General features: G+C 40.8%; 1 protein-coding gene across 9 annotated transcripts in view; it reads right to left on the reverse strand.

Moving 5' to 3' along the window:
* The window catches only part of MAP7 (microtubule associated protein 7), a 733,773-nt gene that overhangs the window by 19,284 nt on the left and 692,863 nt on the right, over window positions 1-21,626 (reverse strand). For all 9 annotated transcript variants that reach the window (XM_085611524.1, XM_085611525.1, XM_085611526.1 and 6 more), the window contains one exon: window positions 9,122-9,354. In XM_085611524.1, the coding sequence (XP_085467650.1) occupies window positions 9,122-9,354 (233 nt within the window). The remainder of the gene's footprint in view (window positions 1-9,121; window positions 9,355-21,626) is intronic.

Below are 21,626 nucleotides of genomic sequence, written 5' to 3' on the forward strand. Positions count from 1 at the left end.
AATGTGTCACTTTTAGACACTAAAGTAGAAGACAAAATAGAAGGGGGCTTAAATGAGAACATTAACTAAAATTAGGGTAAGCAGCAAAGGAGGAAGAGGAATTGCTATACTTAAAGTATAGTTATTATATTAAGCTAGTATGAATGAATGTGTTAGAAATTAGATGTGGGTGCTTGCATATAGTATGTAATTTGCACCCACTCACACAGTCAAGCAGGCACTTACACATCCACTTCTATTACCACAAAAGCACTTATGAACATACCACTGATATAGCCAGAGTGACTGACACACCAACTCTGTATCCTTACAAGCACTGTCAGACCCACTCACACACCTATATAGCCATTCATGTAGCCAGCACTCAGAAAGTGAGTTACACACATACTTACACACTCATACACCAAGTCACCCACCCATAAAGCAACTCGCATACCTATTTACAAAACCATACCGCCTCTCACACAGTGAAACAGTGAGAGGCACTTGCACATCCACTCACATACCCACACAGCACTTATGTATCCACCACTAACCAAGCCACTTCTACACACAGTTACAGCCCCCTACACCCACTAACACAGCCAGTTACCAATCCATACAGTCACTTGCATACCCATTTAGACACCCATGCTGTCACTAACACACCCATTCACATACTTAGACACCCTGTCTGCCTCAGGCATCTGAGCAGTTTACCACTGCTAGATAGTGGTAAAGCATACGTGCTTCTCACCTAAACATGGTTTCATTGACTTAACAACTGGTATATTTAATTGATCTGTAAGTCCCTAGTAGAGTGCACTGTCTATGCCCAGGGCCTGTAAATTACATTATTGTAGTTGGCCTGCAGCACTAATTGAATCATTTATGCAAGTAGCCCTTTAAACCTGCATGAGGCCAGCCACTGTTGAGCCTGTGTGTGCAGTTTACTGCCACTTCGACTTGGCATTTATTACCCGTTGGCAATGTTTAAACGCTCTTTTTTGTATACTTAAGTAACCCCAAGGTAGGCCCTAGGAAGTTCAATGGGCAGGGTGCTGTGTAGTTAAAAGGTAAGACGTGTACTTTTTAGTTTCAGTCAATCACACACACATTTACAGACCCATACACCAGGTTAAACAGAAAGTTACCCACCTATACAGCCACAAACATACCTATTTAGAACACCATACAGCCACTGTCACATCCAGTCAGATAGTGACAGAATAACTTGTGTATCAACTCACACAGTACTTATGTATGCACTACCAAGAGAACTACTTGCACACATAGTAACATACCTAAACACCCGCTAAGACATTCAGTTTCCAAGCCATACAGTCACTTACATACCCATTTGAACACCCATGCAGTCACTAAGACACCCAGTTCACCTTAGTATTGTGAACAGCGTACCACTGCTAAATAGTGGTAAAGTATAAGCGCTTCTCCCCTAAATATGCTTTGACTGAATTGAATAACAATTAGGATATTTAAAGTATCTGTAAACCTCTAGTAGAGTGCACTACGTGTACCCAGGGTCTGTAATTTAAATGCTAGTAGTGGTACTGCAGCACTAACAGTTTTATATTTTTTCTAAAAACAAATTCCGGAAAAAAATAAACAAGGTATTAAAAGGGTAATGGAAGGCAACTGGGAAGAAGCAACTGGCTTCAGTCTGTGAAAAACATCAAGGTCCAAAGGGGAACAAAAAAAATAATGAACAACACTGATTTTTCACTGTGTCCAGGTATGCAGCCACGGATGATATCTTTAGAGCCATGAGCATGTGGCATTTGCTCCAGTGAGTTACCATCTCTGAACTTATCTCAGACAGCTGGACCAGTTATGACAGCCAGTGAAAATGATTCCCCTAAGTCTACTGCAGATAATGACTGTTCTTCTGCTGCACCTGCCTTCTCCCACATTATGCAATGGTACATGCATTGAGGAATAGTTTTGATGTGCTTCCACATGGAACTTTTCTCATGCGAAGACTTCTTCCCAGTCTGTCTTGACAATTGCTTGCTGCAGACATTGCACTGGAAAATTTGGCACTAACCTTTTTCTCTCCCAAAGGAGTACTGAAATGTTTCTAAAAATTGCTCTCCTTTTTTGGAGGTGGCATCTCTTCCTTCTCATGCAGGACAGGATCAGATTGTTTTTGCTGGTCTAAAGATATACCTGCATCTATCTAAAATGTTTGTGCGCAAAAGTGTATTAATAAATAGTTAAATTAATTATGTTAAGTTTATTTGTTTTGTTTAAATTGTATAATAATGTTACCATCTCTTATAACTTGATGCAGTAAGCAGGTACTGGTATTTGTTGAAAATTTGAAGGTTCCCCAAAGACTATTGCAGATGAGGAGTGCGGTTCTCCTCCAATTGCCTTCTCTGGCATCAAGTGATTGTATGTCCTGATCGTGGATGGGTTTAAGATGCTTTCACATGGAACTTGTCCCATAAGAATACTTTTTACCAGTCTCTCTTGATAATTGCTTGCTGCAAATGTTATACTGCACAAACTTGGCAAATACACAACTCTATCTTTAAGTTCTCCTGGTGTCTTGAATGTGATGCCTTTCATGTTAGAGTTTGTCTCTCTCAAAAAGTCATGTAAGTCATCCCATGGATATTATGCACAACAGAGGATTAGAAATGAAGTTGCTGTTACCCAAATTTTGCAACATACACTTTGGCTCACCATGACATCAATACTAGTACTCATTGGTCCCACGTTGGCATACCATCAAATTTATCAAATTTGTGAATGCAAAGTAAACAGACAGCAGCACTTCAAGTTCATGGGTGGGATCCAAGTGAAGCTAATCAGAAGTCCAGGTTTGGGTGTATTTCTGTATTTGAGACTAGTAAATAAGTTATGTTTATTTGTTAATTGTTTGGTTCAATTTATGTAGTAATCTATTGATAACCTTTATTTATAAACTTTTAAAATTGTATATTACTGAACTGAACTTATGGCTCAAATTGTAGTACATTTTAAATTAAAACAAACACTGAAAAAGTTACACAGACATTATAGTTAGGAAATACCATTACATACCATCAAAAAAGTAGAACTTTGCAGTCCGACACTAACTTACAGTCACATATTGCTGCTCGCATACTCACACAACTACTAACACACCCACTTACAAATAGACCCATACAGGGACTCATACATGAACTCTACATACATTAATTCTTACACTCAGAGTGACTCACACAGGTACTGACACACCCACACAGTCACTCACACACCCACTCAGAATCCCATAGTCAAACACACACCTGTTTACACATGCAAACACCTACTGACAATCTCATACACCCAAACAGCCACTCACACACTGATACAGCCATTCACACACCCAGCCATACACCAATTCAGGCACAAACACACCCCACTACACACCGATACAGCCACTCACATACTGACACAACCACTCACACATCGATACAGCCACTCATACTGCCACCCATAGATCAATGCAGCACTCACACACTGATTCAGCCACTGACATACTCCCTTACACACCCATGCATTCACTTGCTCATTCATTTCCATTTTAATATTCTAGATGACATTGTAAAACATTTGCTAATGTCTTCTTTAATAATTTATAGGATTATTACCCTTCGTGAATATTAAAGCAGTCAAAAGAAGTACTATTTTAATATCAGTTATATGGGGTGTGTGACATATACACATCTCAAAACTAACACTTAAACACACATTTGCACAAAAAACATAAAACACGTTGTTCGCTCTTTCTTTGACCAGATGGAGTGGTTCTGAAAAGAAAAGATTTTTAATTTTTTTTTACAATTTTATATTTGTTTTGGGATTTGTAACAAAAAACTAGGGTTGTAAAAGGGATAAGGGAAGTTAACTGGCAAGAAACCACTGGCTTCAGTCTCTCAACACATAAAGGTGAAATTGAGCAAATAAACATTAACACTGATAATTCTTGGCTGCATCCAGGTATGCAGCCACGGATGTTATCTTCACCGCCACAGGCATGTGACATTTTGCACAGTGTGTTACCATGTCACTTAATTTGTCACAGAAAGATGGTACGCTAATTTGTTGCACTGTTGATGCTTCTCCCAAGGTTTCTGCTCATGACGAGTGGGCTCCTCCTGCACTTGCCTGCTCCCGCAAGAGATAATGGTATTTCTTTTCATGCATGGTGTTTATTTTTTCCACATGGAACTTGTCCCATGCGAATACTACTTCCCAGTACCGCTTGATAAGGTTGTTGTGCAGATGATGCATTGCACCAATTTCGGCAACACTTTATTTTCACGGATGGAATGGTGAAAAACGTCTATACGTCACTGTCCTTTGCCTGTTGCATGTCTTCATCCTGGTCTGAATAGTTTCATCTTGCGCTGGCTTTTCTTCACACATACCTGTAGAAGCTGACATAATTCTGCTCAGGTATAAAGAAAACAGACAGCCGCACTGTTCTCATTACTGTCTCTGAAGAGGTAAGGATGTGGTTTACCATGTAGATGGTTGGGGTCCTAGTGTAGTCAATTAGAAGTTCTCGTTTGGGTGTGTTTCTATTAGGGAGTGGATTCGCGGATCCACCAAACCCGTGAAATGAATAACTATGTTTAAACACACACAGAGGTTCACATGTATGTATATATAAACAGGTTTCCTGTGATATCATTATTAAAATCTGAAGTACCAATATATCTATTTGCATTTCTACTGTTTTTGACAAATTAGCGAATCCAGATTCGCATACCAGTTCTGATAAAGTCACAAGATTTTGAAACCATGAAGTAAATTTAGTGGTGCCATTTATTTCAGAACCACGGGAGGGGTTCTGCAGGTCCATAAAATAATTAAAAAAAAGGAAAGATTAACTTTACAAAGACAGTACATAAATTACATTAACTTGAATTCTGATATTTTACTTTTGAAATGTATAATATCAATATTTATATGAACAAATGAATGTCTATAGTTGTAAAAAAGCTGTTTTACTAAATTAAACTTGCAAGTAAAATTGTAGCACACTGTATTTTAAAATACCCTAGAAAATGTCGAATGTCGAAATGCATCCACTCAAATTAAACAATTACAAAGCTATTATCCTGTGAGTGCTCCAAATTCGTCTTCAAGGACATTTGAAACACATTTACCATGGGTCCACCCCTACGTTACGGAGGCACCCGCACTGAGTGCAGGCAAGTTACTGGTGGACTTTTGAAAATAGACATATTGCACAGTGCCTTGCACCGCCTAGTGCCATCGTGAACAGTGCAGCCCGTCTTCAGTGACAATTATACAAATTGTCGAAGAACACGTTTATTTATTCGACTCCTGCGAGTGCTGCATCAGTAAGGTTTGACAAGAAGGCTGTGTTGAGGGATATATTTGAAATGAGTCATGATCCGGGAATTTACCTGGAATGCACTGCAAGTCATCAGTGCACGCGATGATGGAGAAAAGAGGATTGTGTCTACTTTGGGTCATCTGTGTGGTACGTGATAAAACAGCATTCGCACCACTACATATTCTTGCAAAGAAAGAACAGCGATGCAAGTCATTTGGGATTGAATGGCGAACATTGGATGTAGCACAGACACTATCAACTAATTTCACTGAAATTGAGACACATTAAAACGGCTGCCATGATTGTTGAATATCTTAGAGAACAGCAGCAGTCCTATTTTGCTTGCAACCATTAACCACCAGTGGGAAAGTGATATGTGACTCCATCATGGCAATTTTGCTAGAGTGAGGTGTGGTAGAGCAGGAGCTTTATCTGAGAGTTTCCCGGTACAAACAGGGGTCAGACAGGGGTGCGTACTCGCACCGACCCTGTTCTGCCTCTTTGTGGACGGGGTCATTAAATATATATCTGGAATAAAAAACATTGATGCCCCAAAGCTCAATGACAGCAGGGTCTCTGCAATTATGTTTGCAGATGACACCCTCCTGCTTTCTAAATCCCCTATGGGCCAGCAACGGGTGTTGGATGGGTTCTCAAATGTTTGCAGTGAACGCGGACTGGAAATCAATGCGTCCAAAACAAAATATATGATTTTCAATCCGCACCCACTGACACGACCAAACCCCATGATAGGCTCTGTTAGACTTGAGCGAGTCTTTACGTTTGATTATTTGGGGATAACGCTTAATCAAAATATGACTTGGGACTCGCATAGAACGAAGGTATATTTAAAGTTAGCGCAGTCAATGGGTGGCATTACTAGGATGCTATCCAGGTCAACGTACAAACCACTGGCCCACCACTCCAAATCTATAAAACACAGGCTAGAGGGGCAGTATTATATGGGGGTGAAATTTGGGGACATACAGCTGACCAGAAGTTATTGATTGCTGAGAATAACTTCATAAGACAACTGGTTGCATTACCAACGAGTACCCCACTCACCCCTCTAAGACTTGATTTGGGCCTTAGATCGATCACGGAGGAGTTGGGCCTTAGACCTTTGATTTTTTGGCGCAGGCTATGGAGTTCGCCGGAATTATCAAACTACCGGGCCGAACTTTCCGAAATTCTCCGTCTTCCAAAAGCGGCAGAAATACCGTGGTTAAAATACGTGAAGAATACTTTCGAAATCCTGGGAAGATCGGAATTGTGGCTAGATCCGGAGAATGCATGTTGCAGGACTCCACGTAAACTCTTGGCAAATGCGTATTTTGAATATAAGCTACGTGTTATAACAGAGACCACACGTGAGGGGTCCCTATCTAACCACTTCTTTGCTATAAAGGACATGTATAGGTTAGAGACCGTTTTAGATAATGTTGGTCCGACATTAACACGGAAATTATTCATGCAGTGGCGATATGGCACCCTTCCTCTGAGGGCACGCACAGAACACTGGGCTAAAATACTCACCACGGCCCACTGCCCAACATGTTTAAATTTGCGGGAGAATGACCTGCACATAATATTCTTCTGTTCAACATATAATAGATCTCGGAAGTACTGGCTCATTCCACTCCTGAGAAATCTGGGTATCAGGAGCTACCTCCCTGCTTATAGATTTTTAAAGACAGATCTCTCAGCTCCCACTGTATTTGCTGTTGCTAAATCTTTAACTGCAATGTGGTTTACTAGAAATCGGTATATCAAGTCCAATATGAACACGTGATGAACTGAATGTTTTTTAACCTACGATTGATCTTACGTATTTTAGTCATTTTAACTGTTCTGATTGTGTAAAACTGAATTTATGCATTTTTATTGTACTCTTTTATGATCCATTGTGATCGAAATAAATATTATGATGATGATGATATGTTTATTTAAAAGCACTGTGGTTATGTGATTACACTCAATTCAGCTAGTATTGATAAAGGCAAAATGCCGAAATGCATTTACTCAAATTAAATATTTACAAAGCTATTATCCCATGAGTGCTCTGTATTCGTCCTCAAGGACATTTGAAACGAGTTTACCATGGGTCCACCCCCACGTAACGGAGGCACTCGCCCTGAGTCCAGGCGAGCTACTGGTGAACTTTTGAAAATGGAGATATATATATATATATATATATATATTATATATCAAGGAACGGGGTCCCTAAACGCGTCGAGGCGCCGAGAACCTTGCTAAAATAAATCTCACTGCTTAAGAAGCTAATCCGAGTCCGTGGTTGCTGTTGTTCTGAAAGGAAAGTTTACAGCGTTTGCTGCGGTGTTTTGAGGCTCGCCATACTCACCACGGACCGCCGTCGTAAGTGGCGATGTCAGTGCAGAGCACTGAGTTTGTGTATATATATATATCTATAGCACATGTAGCTCCTATCATCTAGTTTTGGAGGCTCGGACATTACAAGATGTTTTTCTTTGGGGAAGCTTCAAGTCATAGGATACTTCGACACTCCTCCAGTCCACAGTATGTATGGACTCCGACTCAATCCTTAGATTGTTTTATGCTGCCATCGGGTTTGTACCTCTTTAGTAACATCTCTGAAACAGATGTATTCTTCATGCCCAGCTTTTTGTTAATTTCGACACAGACGATCAGAGAACAATCTTTGTGCGTAGTTGGCCAATTCCTCCATCTACCATAAACAACTGAATCAAGGCGGCAGAAGACCACACAATGTACTAGAGACTCAGTCAAGTCCCTTTTGATCCTCAATAAAACAGTTTGGAGAATGTGGGCAGGATGATGGAACAAACACCTTTCAGTTTTTTCCCACAGTGCAGCACCAAGTACCCTTGGCTAAGCACCATGGTGGCTGCAACCTCTGTCTCTCACTTCAAGCATTATATCTCCTATGAGTCCTGTACTGCTTTTTCCTGCAAAAACACTCTAAGGTGCATAAGGGAAAGAGGGTGGGTGCATCTAAAGATGCAGCTATTGTCATCCACTGAGATGGCATACATCTTCACTGAACAAGACCCCATCCTCCCCCAATGCTCCACCTTGGGGGCTGATATCAGTGCGGTACTCAGGGTCCAGAGGTAGACTCTTGATGACCAGATCAAAGGGAGCAAAGGCACCCATTCTTGAAAGTCTAGGACAAGAACTGGATGCTACAAAAAAGAGGTTTTTAAGCACCTGGGGACTGGAAAGATTTCTGCGGAGCTAACACAATGGAAACCTTTGAGTAATATGCCTCAATCTCCAAGGAATGGCGTCTCACCTTCAAACATCTGCATCATCATTTCAGGACTGTGATGAGGAAAAGGGATGAAATGTTAATGCATACAGTTGGTCACCAAGGGCAATGTGCCTACAAAAAGACTTCGGGTTCATACGAAACAGAGGTTTTACCAGATTATTGTATGAAGAGCTGATCAAGTAAAGGGGGATGTACTGCAACTTTAGTTAGTTGTCTGAAATACCTTTTGAGAACCGGTTTGAATTCCTGCTTTTACATTTCCAACACTTCAGAAAAGGACTGGATTGAATGCCGAGCCACTGCTGTAGCATTGATAATGACTTTCCTTTACCTTTCTCTATGAATTAGTGAAATCATCTAAAAATTATCTTTGCAAGCCTACAATTGCATGCAGATTATCCACCATCCCTACATAGGGCAAGGTATCAAACGATAGTGAGATATGTAGCCACCAGTGAGATAGACTCACGTTTTAGTTAAATAAAGTGAAATGTTGAATGAAGACTTACCTGCTGTTTGCTGTGTTTGAACATTGTCTACCTGAGCCAATGCACTTAGAGACTCTGTCTCTTCAAAGGCTAACATTGGGTTGAAGGGAATGTCTGGGATATTGCTTTCATCACTGCTAAAGGCATTCACTTTGGATGGTATATTTCCGCCAGGCAGGTTTATAAGCTCTTCAAAGTCTTCATTCTGCATAGACACTCCATTCTCATTTGGTAGTTTTTCAGTCTTGTGGCTGCTGTAATAAATATTTAAAGGATCTGAATAAAAATAATGCAAGTAGTCTTGTATGGTTAATTTACAGTAACATCTTTAGCAATATTCACAAGTGAAATGTAGTTTGTGATAAAAGTAAAAAATAATTTAAATTTCCTAATTTTTTAATCAGTAGAACTGCGATGTTAAACCTGACGGTAACTACTGCACTCTTCACTGTATCATGAGCACACCTTGCTTATGAATCCAAGTAACCCCTAGGCTCAAGACTCTAGGGTCATGTTTCTACCAGCTCAAAAAAAAGGCTGACCATAAGACAACGGCTCTTTCTTTAGAGGCAGCCTTCACATTAGGAGAATCCACCCATCTTGGTGTAAGGACTTTATCGGTGATGTGGTTATGCCTGATTTTCTTTGTTCGGTGGGTGGGGGGTGTTAGGGGTTATGGTTGCACACAGCACTTTTATTAGCAAATGTTACACCGGTTATCTGAAGTGAACCAACCAGATTTCAAACCTGATATAATCAAATGTGTGAAGTCTGATTGAATAAGCCATACTTCTGCACTGGGAGATAGTCCATTACATATTGTTTTTTGTGTACATCCCAACTTTTTGACTAAGGAAAAATTCAGCAGTTCATGCATTAACTTACTCATATAATCATTTCTTTCGATCAGTGCAGGTGGCAGGGATTTTAGGGGGTTCACACATAGCATTGCAAAGGGAGAGGGAACTTTACTGTATGCAGCTGCTTATGCATATTACAAGCAGATTGCATGTGATGTAGTGCTTATTGTGAATTTTACAACAAAGGGAGATCCCCTACTTAAGAACATGTATATAGGATCTAATCAATACCATTAGTTAACTGATGTACACCCTAAGTTACTCACTTATTATAACACACTGAACTCATATTTGTAAAAATGTCCAAGATGTTATTGTATTGATTCCTGATCTTCTGTACAGCTTGTTAGCTGGAGAGGTGATAAATAACTTTAATCTGTGAGTGCCTAAATTTATTACTACACCACCGATATCATTCCAGTGGATACATTAAAAACATTCGGATTCTCTGAAGATCAATTCAACAAGATCATAGAAGGTAATTCAAAGAATAGAAGTAATTTGACCCTATCTAAAGATGATAGTGAAAAATGGAATTCATTATGGAATCTTAAAAACAAAAATGATACGTACTGAACTACACTCTGAATTTGTAATCGAATATTGCAAGAAAGGGATCATACCAATTGGCTTACAAGTCAGGAGTGAACCAGGTTTTTTGTTAAAAATGAGAAATTTAAGGAACATTGGACCCTGATAGCCAATTGCTGTAGTCGCGACTGGATGCTGCTAATCATTGAGACGGCACAAGAAATTATTATTCTAGAGAGAAAAGAAATTGATAGTTTAGAGACCCAACTAAAAGAAAATATAGCATTAGATGAAGCAAAAAAGAAACTAAATGATTTCAAGAAGATCTAACAGGCTATAGGGAATACTTGATCAACAAGAAAACCAACAAACTCAGTAAGGACATTAGTAGATACAACATAGAGAGGGTATACCCATATCTCCAAAAAGATTATTTTGAGAGAGTAGAGGAGGAAACACCACAACACAGAAGAAACTTCTATCCAAATAGAAGAGCAGGTAAAAAAAAGTGAGTTTCTCAGATACTTCATGTACGAGTTCTGATTCTGAATTAGAGACTTTAGATAATCCCAGATGTAGTAAAGACAATAGAGAGAGTGGAGCCAGTACCAGTAGAGATAATACTCTTTCTTTTTTGGACAGCACCAGAGACGATACAATTAGAGTCACAGGGGAAGGGGGAGAGGAAGGGGATCCTTTCAGCCCCAAGCTGGAAACCAAAGGAATCAGTATATGAGAACAAGAAGCCAAAAAGATTGGGATTAGAAAAAGAAGATAAGCCTCCCATCATAAATATCTCATCTAAAATCCTAACTGAATCTGAAATCTTAGTGTTAGAAAACGGTTTAGGTTTTGCCCCCACAGATAGACCAAACAAATATGGTATTGAAAGAGACATCAATGATCCTTCTAGGAAAACTAGATTACAAATTTTTGGGGAAGGGAAAGACCCTCGACCGAATGACAATAAATCTGGTTCGAAACCACGGTCAACGTGGGTCCCACACAGAGCACTACTTAGTAAGGAGGTAGAAACCTTTGAAAGGGTAGTAGAAAAGGGTATTGAGGATCTACTTGATAAGAAATTCCTTCAAAAGAACAACCTGCCCACAAATCAGATAGAGGCATTGAGGAATTTATCTAAGTGCAACAATATAATAGTGAAACCTGGTGACAAAGGGGTCAGTATTGTCGTAACGGACCTGGATGATTAGAATAAGAAAATGTACTCCCTCTCACAAGTGGAATCTGACTACAGGAAATCTAATAATAATGAATGGAACGACCTAGGGAATAAAATAGCACATCTGTTGAAATTAGCAAAGGAAGATGGAATTATTTGCCAACAAAAATATGATTATATGTTGAATGAACATCCAGTAATACTGTCTCTCTATGGATTACCAAAGGTTCACAAGAACATTCATGAACATTCACGATCCTCCGATGAGACCGATCGTCTCTTGCATCAACTCTCTAACTGAACCACTGAGCAAGTATGCGGACTACTTCTTAAGACCGCTGGTGTCTAAACAACTGTCTTACATTAAGTACACAACTTACTTGATCAGAAAAATAGAGGGCATACCCTTTAACGCAGAACAAGAATGTCTGGTGTCCTTGGACATTGAGTAATTATATACCAATATACCCCAAAAGGACCACATTGAGTTGATTCATGAATTATTGGATGATGTCCTTTTTATCAGGCAAGGAGACAGAGATACATTAGATGAATTCATCCAGTGGATTAACTGTGGGGATGTAAATCTTAAATTCACCTCATCTGTTAGCCAGGAAGTATGCAATGTTTTAGATATTGGCATCAAAACAATGAATAATAGGCTAGAAGTGGAACTTTACACCAAACCATCAGATCGGAACACCGCTCTGCACTATCACAGTAACCATCCTTGTTCCCAAAAGAATAATATACCTTATGGTCAATTTCTGCGACTAAAGAGAAATTGTAAAAACAAAAAAGATTTTGAACATCACGCAGATTACCTTGAAAAGAAACTTCAATACAGACACTATCCGAATAAACTCATTAAACAAGCATATAGGCGTGCAAAATAATTTAATAGAGATAGCATCTTTATAGAACAGGATAGAATAGAAACGGACAAAGATCAAAGGATAATCTTTGTAACTAACTTTTCAGGATCAAGCAACAAAATTAAAAATCTGATAAATAGGTTTTGGATATTACTAAATAGCGCTGGAAAACCTTCACTTCCTAAACCAATTTTTGTCTTTAGGAGAAACAGAACAATCCGCAATGAATTAGTCCAGACTTACAAAGAACCAAAGGGGCCCCAACAAATGAGCGCTCTTAATGGTAAAAAAATAGTGGGTAATTACCCATGTAGTAGCTGTGTCAACTGTGGATCCATAATACAAAGTGATTGCATAGAACATAATAATATAAGACATAGACACAGTTCCTTACTGAACTGTAGAACTAAAAATGTAATTTACCTTACTGTATGCCCATGCGGCAAAGGGTATGTAGGTGAGACGAGTAGAGAGGTAAGAACACGTCTCAATGAACATAGATCAGCCATCAGGACCAATAAGAAGAATGCACCATTAACGGAGCATTGGTCCCAAAATAACCATACCGTGGACAAACTTAAATGGGTAATTCTGGAAAAGATCACTTGTACCGCAAGAGGGGGTGATATAGATGCTAAGAGAAAAAGACGGGAACAATTTTACATGAGCAAATGTGATACTTTTATGTCAGGGCTAAATAGCAGGGAAGAATGGGAAAGATTAATATGGTAAAAGTACCATGAGGTGCTTTACTGAATTATACTGGTTAAGATGGATAAGACTATGTGGTTTTGAATATCTCCCATTGAACGCACGCAAAAATGAAGAGTGATTATAACACTCCCCATACTGTATCTAATTGTATATTGGTGATGCCTAAATGTGTGAACCAGCATACCCCCTGATGTTGATGCATATTCCAACATCGGGAGTTTGATAACATATTGAAACATTAAACAATCTGGTTGAGGGAATATAAACAATAAAAGTCCTCGGTTTATATCCAACAGGGATCTCGCTTGATTTAGCACAACATAAGAAACTATTTTATAATGATTGTGAATAAACACCATCTGCAGTATGGGACTGCATATAATTATTGGTTGTTTGTGGCTAAATAAAGTTACATTGTTGTTGCAATTACATGACCCAGTCCTCAATGAGTATAAAAGAAGGACGAAGGAAATGGCCTGTGTTCAATTTGTACGAATAAGGGAGCAGATACGGGCGCATGCAGTTTACGCAATCATCGCGGTAAGAAGATACTGTTTAACAATACCTTCATGGTGGCGTTAACAATTTTTTTAGTTAAACCCATTTGTTTTAAACAAATTGAAATGTGGGGCCTTTACTAGAAACGGTATAAACCGGTAATGTAGCAGCGTGAAGGCTTAAAATTATAACGGGCCAAACATGAAACACATTCTCGATATGCTCAAAGTTATTAGATAATGCGAGTACGCAAATGCCTCTCGAAATGGGGCTATCATCCTAACTAACCTCTGATGACCCTTTTAGATTTATTAGAAATTGCCGGGGTTGTTAGCTATTTTCATAATAAATCCCAACAGTAAAGGTGGTTCAATTTTACATGCCACTTGTATTATAATGAGTGAATCCAGATGCTAAACATGTTTGATGTAACTATGAGGTAATGGTTAATGTATATGTACATGAGGATATTGCAGGAAAAGTGAAATCCCATTACAATTAAAATGATAGTACAATACTGTTATTTTCATTTTTAGAAATTGGAGGAGCACAAACTGACCTAGGTAATTGATAAATCAGGCGGTCAGACTACATATGCGCCCCTCCTGCTCACATATAACCTTTTAATGACTACCCCCAAATGAAAAGACTGGGAGTAAATCTTCATAATTGAGGTGAGGTCCTTAATAAAAATAAAATAGGAGGTCGTTTAATAATAGGGGCAAATAATAGTTTTTAAACTGTTTAATTTTATTTTTCTCAGGATTTATGCCTACACAAAATTTTTAATGACTACACCCAAATGAAAAGACTGGGAGTGATTGTTCGTAATTGAGGTGAGGCCTTATTAAATACAAAATAAGAAGGGTAAATATTCGTTTTTAAACTGTTTAAATTTTATTTTACACAGGATTTATTTGTAAAAACTTGATCTTCCCTCTCTTATATATATACACAACTGTGGTTTATATCAAAGAGAACCAATTAGAGGGTAAGCTAGACTATTACACATATAAGATATTGCAAACATCTTATAAACTAAGCATCATATACAGAGTACTAAAGTTATGGTTTTCTCCAACAGATTCACCAATCCTTGAGGAGCACTCAAAGCATAACATGCTGAGCTTGAACAATTATATGACAAATGGTAATTTATGTCCGTCTTTCTAGAAAATAAGGATGGCTGTAGCATTACCCCTATTGTTAATAGGTCTCCCATATTAATGGGTTATATGAAATGAAGTTGAATTAAATGTTTATAGAACATAGTAGAGGACTTTTTAGTATCATTGATGAATGGAACATATATATATATATTCACTGAAGAAACCATAGGTTTCAGGGGTGTTATAGTTAGCTGGACTTTTCACTCGTACAAAACCATTGAAATTCCCCCGTTATAGTTAGTTCAGCTAACTATAACTCACGTGCCCGCAATGCACTGCTGATGACGTCACATATTAAATCACTCATGACATGGTCAGTGACATCACTCATGACATCACTGATGACTTCATCCTGTGAATGTGTGTTTTTCTGAAAAATACATATGTTTTATATATGTATATCTCAAGGTCGATGGAAGAATAAATGGGTATATAAGTTTCTAAATGGATGATTTGTTTTTGAAAAATTGATTGTATAACTGACTTAGTGAGTAAGGTTTAAATATGTAAATATCTGTATCAGTCTATCACTTTGTGTATAAGTGGCTGCATGGGTTGGTGAGTAGCTACATGAGTGTCTATATAGGTTATTAGTTGTTTTTTTGAGTATCAGTATGAGTGTCTGCATGGTTCGGTGGGGGTATTACATAGTGCATAGGTGCATGAATGAGTGACTCACTGTTTGTATGTGTTGAAGACAGCATGTGTGCAGGACTGTATGGGTGGATGAGTGTGTGCATGGGTGTGTTAGTGAGTGAATGACTGTCTCAATAGTGTCTTTATGAGTAACTACATATGTTTTAAACTAGTATATGTGACTATTGGTGTATATAAGTGAGTATATGTGAGAGTGAGAGATTGGAAGAGTTCCTGTATGAATAAGTATGTGTTTCTATAAGTGATTGTTTAAAAGACTAAGTATGTGTAAGTTTCTGTAGAAGTAAGTGTGGTGGTGTGTGTATAACTGTATATGCAAGTAAATGGATGTTTGATTCTTTATTAGCATGAGTGACTATGTGTGTGAGTAACTATGGATGAGTGGCGTTGTGTAACAGGATGTATAGGTGTATGAGTACATATGATGAGTGAGTACATGTATGAGTGACTGTAAAGGACTGTTGGTGAATGAGTGGATGTGTATGTGGATCTTAGAATTACTGAATAGGTTGTTGTAACTGGTATTGGTATGTCCATTGTTTTGAAAATGTTAGTTTCTATTTTTGAATGTGTGTATCAAAGGTTATATTAGGGGGAGAGGAGGTCTGCCACGCTATCACAAGGATGATGTCATCAGTGATGTCATCAGTGAGGTTACTGACCATGTCATGAGTGATGTAATATGTGACGTCATCAGCAGTGCATTGCGGGCCGCAACTATAACGGGGGAATTTCATGGTTTTGTACGAGTGAAAAGTCCAGCTAACTATAACGCCCCTGAAACCTATGGTTTCTTCAGTGAATTTGTAAGGTTTTTTAAATGCTAATTTCTAACTATGCCTACAGAGATAGCACATGTGAAGAAAGAAGAAAAAACGCACAGAAAGAAAAAAAAGAAATGCAGAAAGAAGCAACAGAAGTCCTCAAAGACGAAGAAAAGTGTAGGAAGAAGGATAACGTGCAGAAAGAACAAACAGAAGAGCAGAAAGAAGCCTTGTTGCAAAATCATCCCGTACCCTCAACTTTTTCAGACGGATACTGGTGGTAACTGAGTCTGACTAACCAGTCCTAGAGCCAGTGCTAAGTTAAAACACACTCAGAACACAGTGAAAACACCTACATACACTAGGGAACACTATGCGTTGGGGTCCCCCTGTGATTAGCATGACCTCCTCTGTAAGCCCCTAGTATATAATAGGGCAGGGGATTAAAACTACCTCTTAAAACGCGCCACAGGGCGTGTTTGCACATGTCACCTCAGGCCCCGTCCCCTCCCTTCCCCACTGTGTAAACACGCCCTGTGGCCGTTTTAAGTTGGGAGATTAAGGCCCCTTGAATCCTGAGGGTCCTTAGGGTCCAACTAGACCACTAGATACCTCCAGTAAGCGCCACAGAGCTGCGTTGCAGAGAAATGTAAAAAGGGGCACGACCTAGACCACCTCTCTGCAACGCAGCGCAGTGGCGCTTACTGGAAGCACCTGGGTGGCTAGTTGGTCCCCAGGGTCCCTTAGGATTGAAGGGGAATTATTTCTCCAAGTTAAAACGCGCCACAGGGCATGTTTGCACACGTCACCTTAGGCCCCGTCCCCTCCCTTCACCACTGTGTAAACACGCCCTGTGGCCGTTTTAAGTTGGGAGATTAAGTCCCCTTGAATCCTCAGGGTCCCTAGGGGCAAAATAGCCCACTAGGTAGGTCCAGTAAGCGCCAATGCAGAGAGTTGTAAAAAGGGGCACGGCCTGCACCAATTCTCTGCAACGCAGAGCAGTGGCGCATACTGGAGATACCTGTTGGACTGGTTGGCCCTCAGGGAGCCTCAGTATTGAAGGGGAATTAATTCCCCAACTTACAACTGGCCGGGGGCGCGTTTGCAGAGTGCTGCAAGGAGGGGGCATGGCCGCCGGCGCAATGCCGGTCTTTTATATATTTTGTTAAGAAGGAGGGCTGTGTGGCCCCCATTCTTTTTCTTATTTATTGGCCCTGGGAACCCCATCCCCCAGGGCCTGCACCCTAATTTTTTTTGTAGAAAAAAATTAAATTGCGAAGGGGGCCGCGTGGCTCCCTACCCAAGGCCTTAAACGGCCCCGGGGACCCCAACCCCCGGGTCATGGCCTATTTTTTTTTTTATTCTTTAGGATAGGGGCTGCGTTGCCCCCCTCCTCAGGCCACTTATGGCCCCGGGGACCCCATCCCCCGGGGCCGGCCTTTGTTTTTTATTATTTTTTATTTTTAATATAATTATAGAAACACCTAGGACATGCTGGACTAACCGTATGTACCTATCACCATGACGATTTGCGTGATATTCATTAAAAGGCGACTATGCATACAATGAATCCACGTGGAATGTATTTACACCGCTAGTGAAGCTCTGACGTGTTTGACGCCCTACCATGCCTAATCCCGGCGCCCCCGCCGGTGGGTACTCTCCGAGTAGACACCCTTGTCATTTATTTATACAAACATGGGTAGCTATTGTCGGGCACATTTAATACACACGCACATCAAGCCATTCAAAGGGGATTCGACAAAAATTCGACCAAACTATGCAAGAAACCCCCCTCACGGTTAATAAAACACTCATCTACCGCCGGATGTGTAATACTTTTTATTTTACTCTCTGGAAAGGAGACAAACCTCACTTGAGAGTCACAGCGTGCTCCTGGCTGAGCCCAATGCTGTGCTACACCCACCAGTGCCCGCCAAGTGCCACACACCTCTGTGTTGTATTCCACCAGCTAGTGCGTATGCTATGACACTCTCTAGCCCATGTGCACTGTAGCACCACCCCGTGAATATGTCACGCCACACTTGCCTTCGCACGGGTTATATTGCCCCATCTAACGTGCCTTCCTCGATACCTATGTTATAACGCACAGCGCTATGCCATACATATTACAATCTGGGATCCATATCTTTGTCACAGTGCATATGCAACGTTACACTCCCCAGCACATATTTTATATTACAACTTTAGAGACTAGTTAGGTTCCACAACACTGCCCTGTGCATATTACACTCCAAGGCGCATATCGCATAGCACGCGCTAGTGCCTGTGCTATCTCGCGCTCTGCAATGAATCTGTCATTGCGCACAATGTATTGCATATTATATTTCACGCCCCGGTTCATCTTATATCACACTTTTTGGTGCATAGTTTATACCTTATACTATATCTAGTTTTCATTTTCAATCGTGCTCTCAGGACTATGTTCTATATAACACTGCTTCCACCTACCCTTTTCACGGGCATTACATTTTGTGATGGGGGTGGAGGGTCAGGGGGTGTTTCTGCCAAGTGAGCCCGGAGTCACAGTCACAAACGTCCTCTTCTTCCTGAATAAAAGTGAGATTATGCTGCATACTTGCTCATATTTTAAGTAGTTCGCACAGACACACATTTTAAAAACAATAAAGTTCCTAATACCCACCTTCTCTAAACAGTTAGCTTGCTGCCCCATCCACCACCTCCCTATCCTCTGTTGTCTGAATCCATGGACTAGCCTCCTCCCTCCTGCCATGCATGGTCTGATGTGCTGCCACTGCCCTCCATTTAGCATGATGTACCAGTCCACTCCTCCTGCCCTCCATTGCCCAATTCTATGGCCCATCATTGACCTCCTGCTTAGCCTCTGTGCTTAGCTTGCTTCCCCTATTCTCCTTCCCCCTGCCTTCCGATGTCTTTGTGCATGCCCCTGCTCCATCCTTTTTGCCCACCATGTTCCATGGACCTGCCACTCCTCTCTACTCTGAGTGTTCTGTTGAGCTGCCACTCCCCTCCAAACCTGCCTAGCATTCTTAGATGACTGTAACCTGTCCCTGCCACTTCCACCCTGCCTGTCCACATGCCATGCCCCTATCCCCTTCCTCCTGTCCTCCATGGTCCATTTTACTTCCACACCCTTCTGCTCTCCCTGGTCTGTTGTGCTGCAACTGCTCCTCCTGCCTTCCCCGCGCGGTCTGTTGTGAGGCCCCTTCCCCTGAACTCTCTTGTCTGTGCCCAGGTCCTGACCCTCCCTTCTAGCCTCCATGGTCCTTTGTACATGCCCCTGCACCCTCCCTCTTGCCCATCATAGCCATTGTGCTGCCACTAACCCTCCCGCTTGCCATGCATGGTCTTCTGTGCTGCCATGGCCCCTCCCACCTTCCCTGTGTGGTCAGCTAGCTGCCCCTGACCCCCTCCCACCTTCCCTCCATGGTCTGTGTGTATGCCATCATAGTCTCACTGTTGCTCTCCATGGTGTGTCTTGTTTCTAGTGCTCATCCTGCCTGACCTCCATGGTCAACTTGCTGCTCCTGCCCTCACCCTTGCCCCCAGCCCTCTGTTTCCATGTGCAGACCCCTATTCCCTCCCTCCTGGCTTGTCTGTTCCATTGTAATGCCCCTGATCCATCCCTCCTGCCCTTTATGGTCTGTTATGCTGCAGCTTTCTCTCCTGTCTGTCCATTATGGTCAGCTAGCTACCATTGCCTGTTTCCCCTCTGTTCTCTGTTGTCCATGTGCATGGTCCTGTCCCCTCCCTATTGCTTTCTATGGATTGTTGAGCAGCACTCCCGTCCCGCATGCCCTGTGTGGTGTATTGAGCTGCTGCAAACCCTAATGCCGCCTGCCCTGCAGGGTCAGTTTGGTGCACCTCTCTCTGTCCCTACTGTCCTCTGTTATCCGAGTCCATGTCCCTACCCCAATTCCTCCTGCCTACCATGATCCAATATACCATACTTGCGAACATTTTGAACTTGGTAAGAGGGAGATTTTGAAAAAAAACTGGGGTATTGATTTTCCCCTTGAGTTGCATTGAAAAAGAGGAGATTGTAGACAGCAGACAGATCAAATAAAGCCCATTTGAGCTTAAAAACATTGGACGTTTCCTGGCTGAAACGGGTATGTTGACCTGTATGGTTGTACTACCACTGCCTCCTCCTTCTGCCCACAATGGTCTATTATATTGCCACAGCCTCTCTTGCCAGTCCTGTATTGTTGGTTTGTTGCCCCTGCACCCCTTGCCACTGCCCTCCATAGTCTGTTGTGCTGCCACTGCCCTTCCTGCCTGCCCAGTGTGGTCAAATTGTTGCCTCTGCACTCTCCTACCTGCCTTCAATTTTCAGAGTCCGTGCCCCTGGCCTCTGCCTCTCAACAGTATCCCAATGAACAACTAGATTGCTAACATTCTATATTTATTACAAAAGTGTGGAACACCTGACGTCATCTTGATGTAATCAAAACTGTAATACCTAGAGCATTTCCTTTAGAAATTACATATATGAGAGGGTTTTATTTGCATCAAAATTATGGTTAGTGCTCTAAAAAACTAAAATGAGGACATATTTTCTGATTTTTCAAATAGCGACAAAGAACTTTTAAATTATTTGTAATCTTTATGTTTTTTTATCCAGTTGACCACTTGATTAAATCTTGCACTTAGGGGAGAGGATGTGGTGTTACATCCAGAGCTGCAGACTTTGCAACTGGGGAACCAGGTTGGAGTTTCTGCTTCAGCTCAACATTCTGTGATTGTGGTCAAATCACTTAATCTCCCCATGTCTACAACCAAAATGAATTTGATCTTGTGTGATGTAACCAATGCTCATGTAAAGCACTCCAATACCTGACAAGTCTGCACTATATAAAACTGCAAATACACAAAAAATAAGTGTTTTGCACACTTCTGTCATTGGGCTACATGTGGGTGATATTTGTGCTGCATTTGGGCTCTTTTGTCTCTGGTGGCCATCTTGGGAGATTTATTTGTTATGAAGTTTTCTTATTTCCTCATTTACTGCAGTCTCCTCAGTAGGAAATGCTTTCAGTTTTTTACTTTGATTCCATCATGAAGGTATTCAGATATGTCAGACATTTGCCATAAATTCTGAATGTTAGCACTTTAATTGCTCATTAGATCACTGTAGTAAAGCTACTGCTCACCACGGAAGTCTGCTGCTGGTATTAAAAGTGCATGTTTCAGTCTTCATATCAGAATTTTTTTATGAAATAGAAGAAGATTTTAGAAGTCACTCAAAATGTGCCCTGATTTTTCTTTTTGC

The sequence above is a fragment of the Triturus cristatus genome, chromosome 6, assembly GCF_964204655.1.
Source record: "Triturus cristatus chromosome 6, aTriCri1.1, whole genome shotgun sequence".
Taxonomy (NCBI): Eukaryota; Metazoa; Chordata; class Amphibia; order Caudata; family Salamandridae; genus Triturus; species Triturus cristatus.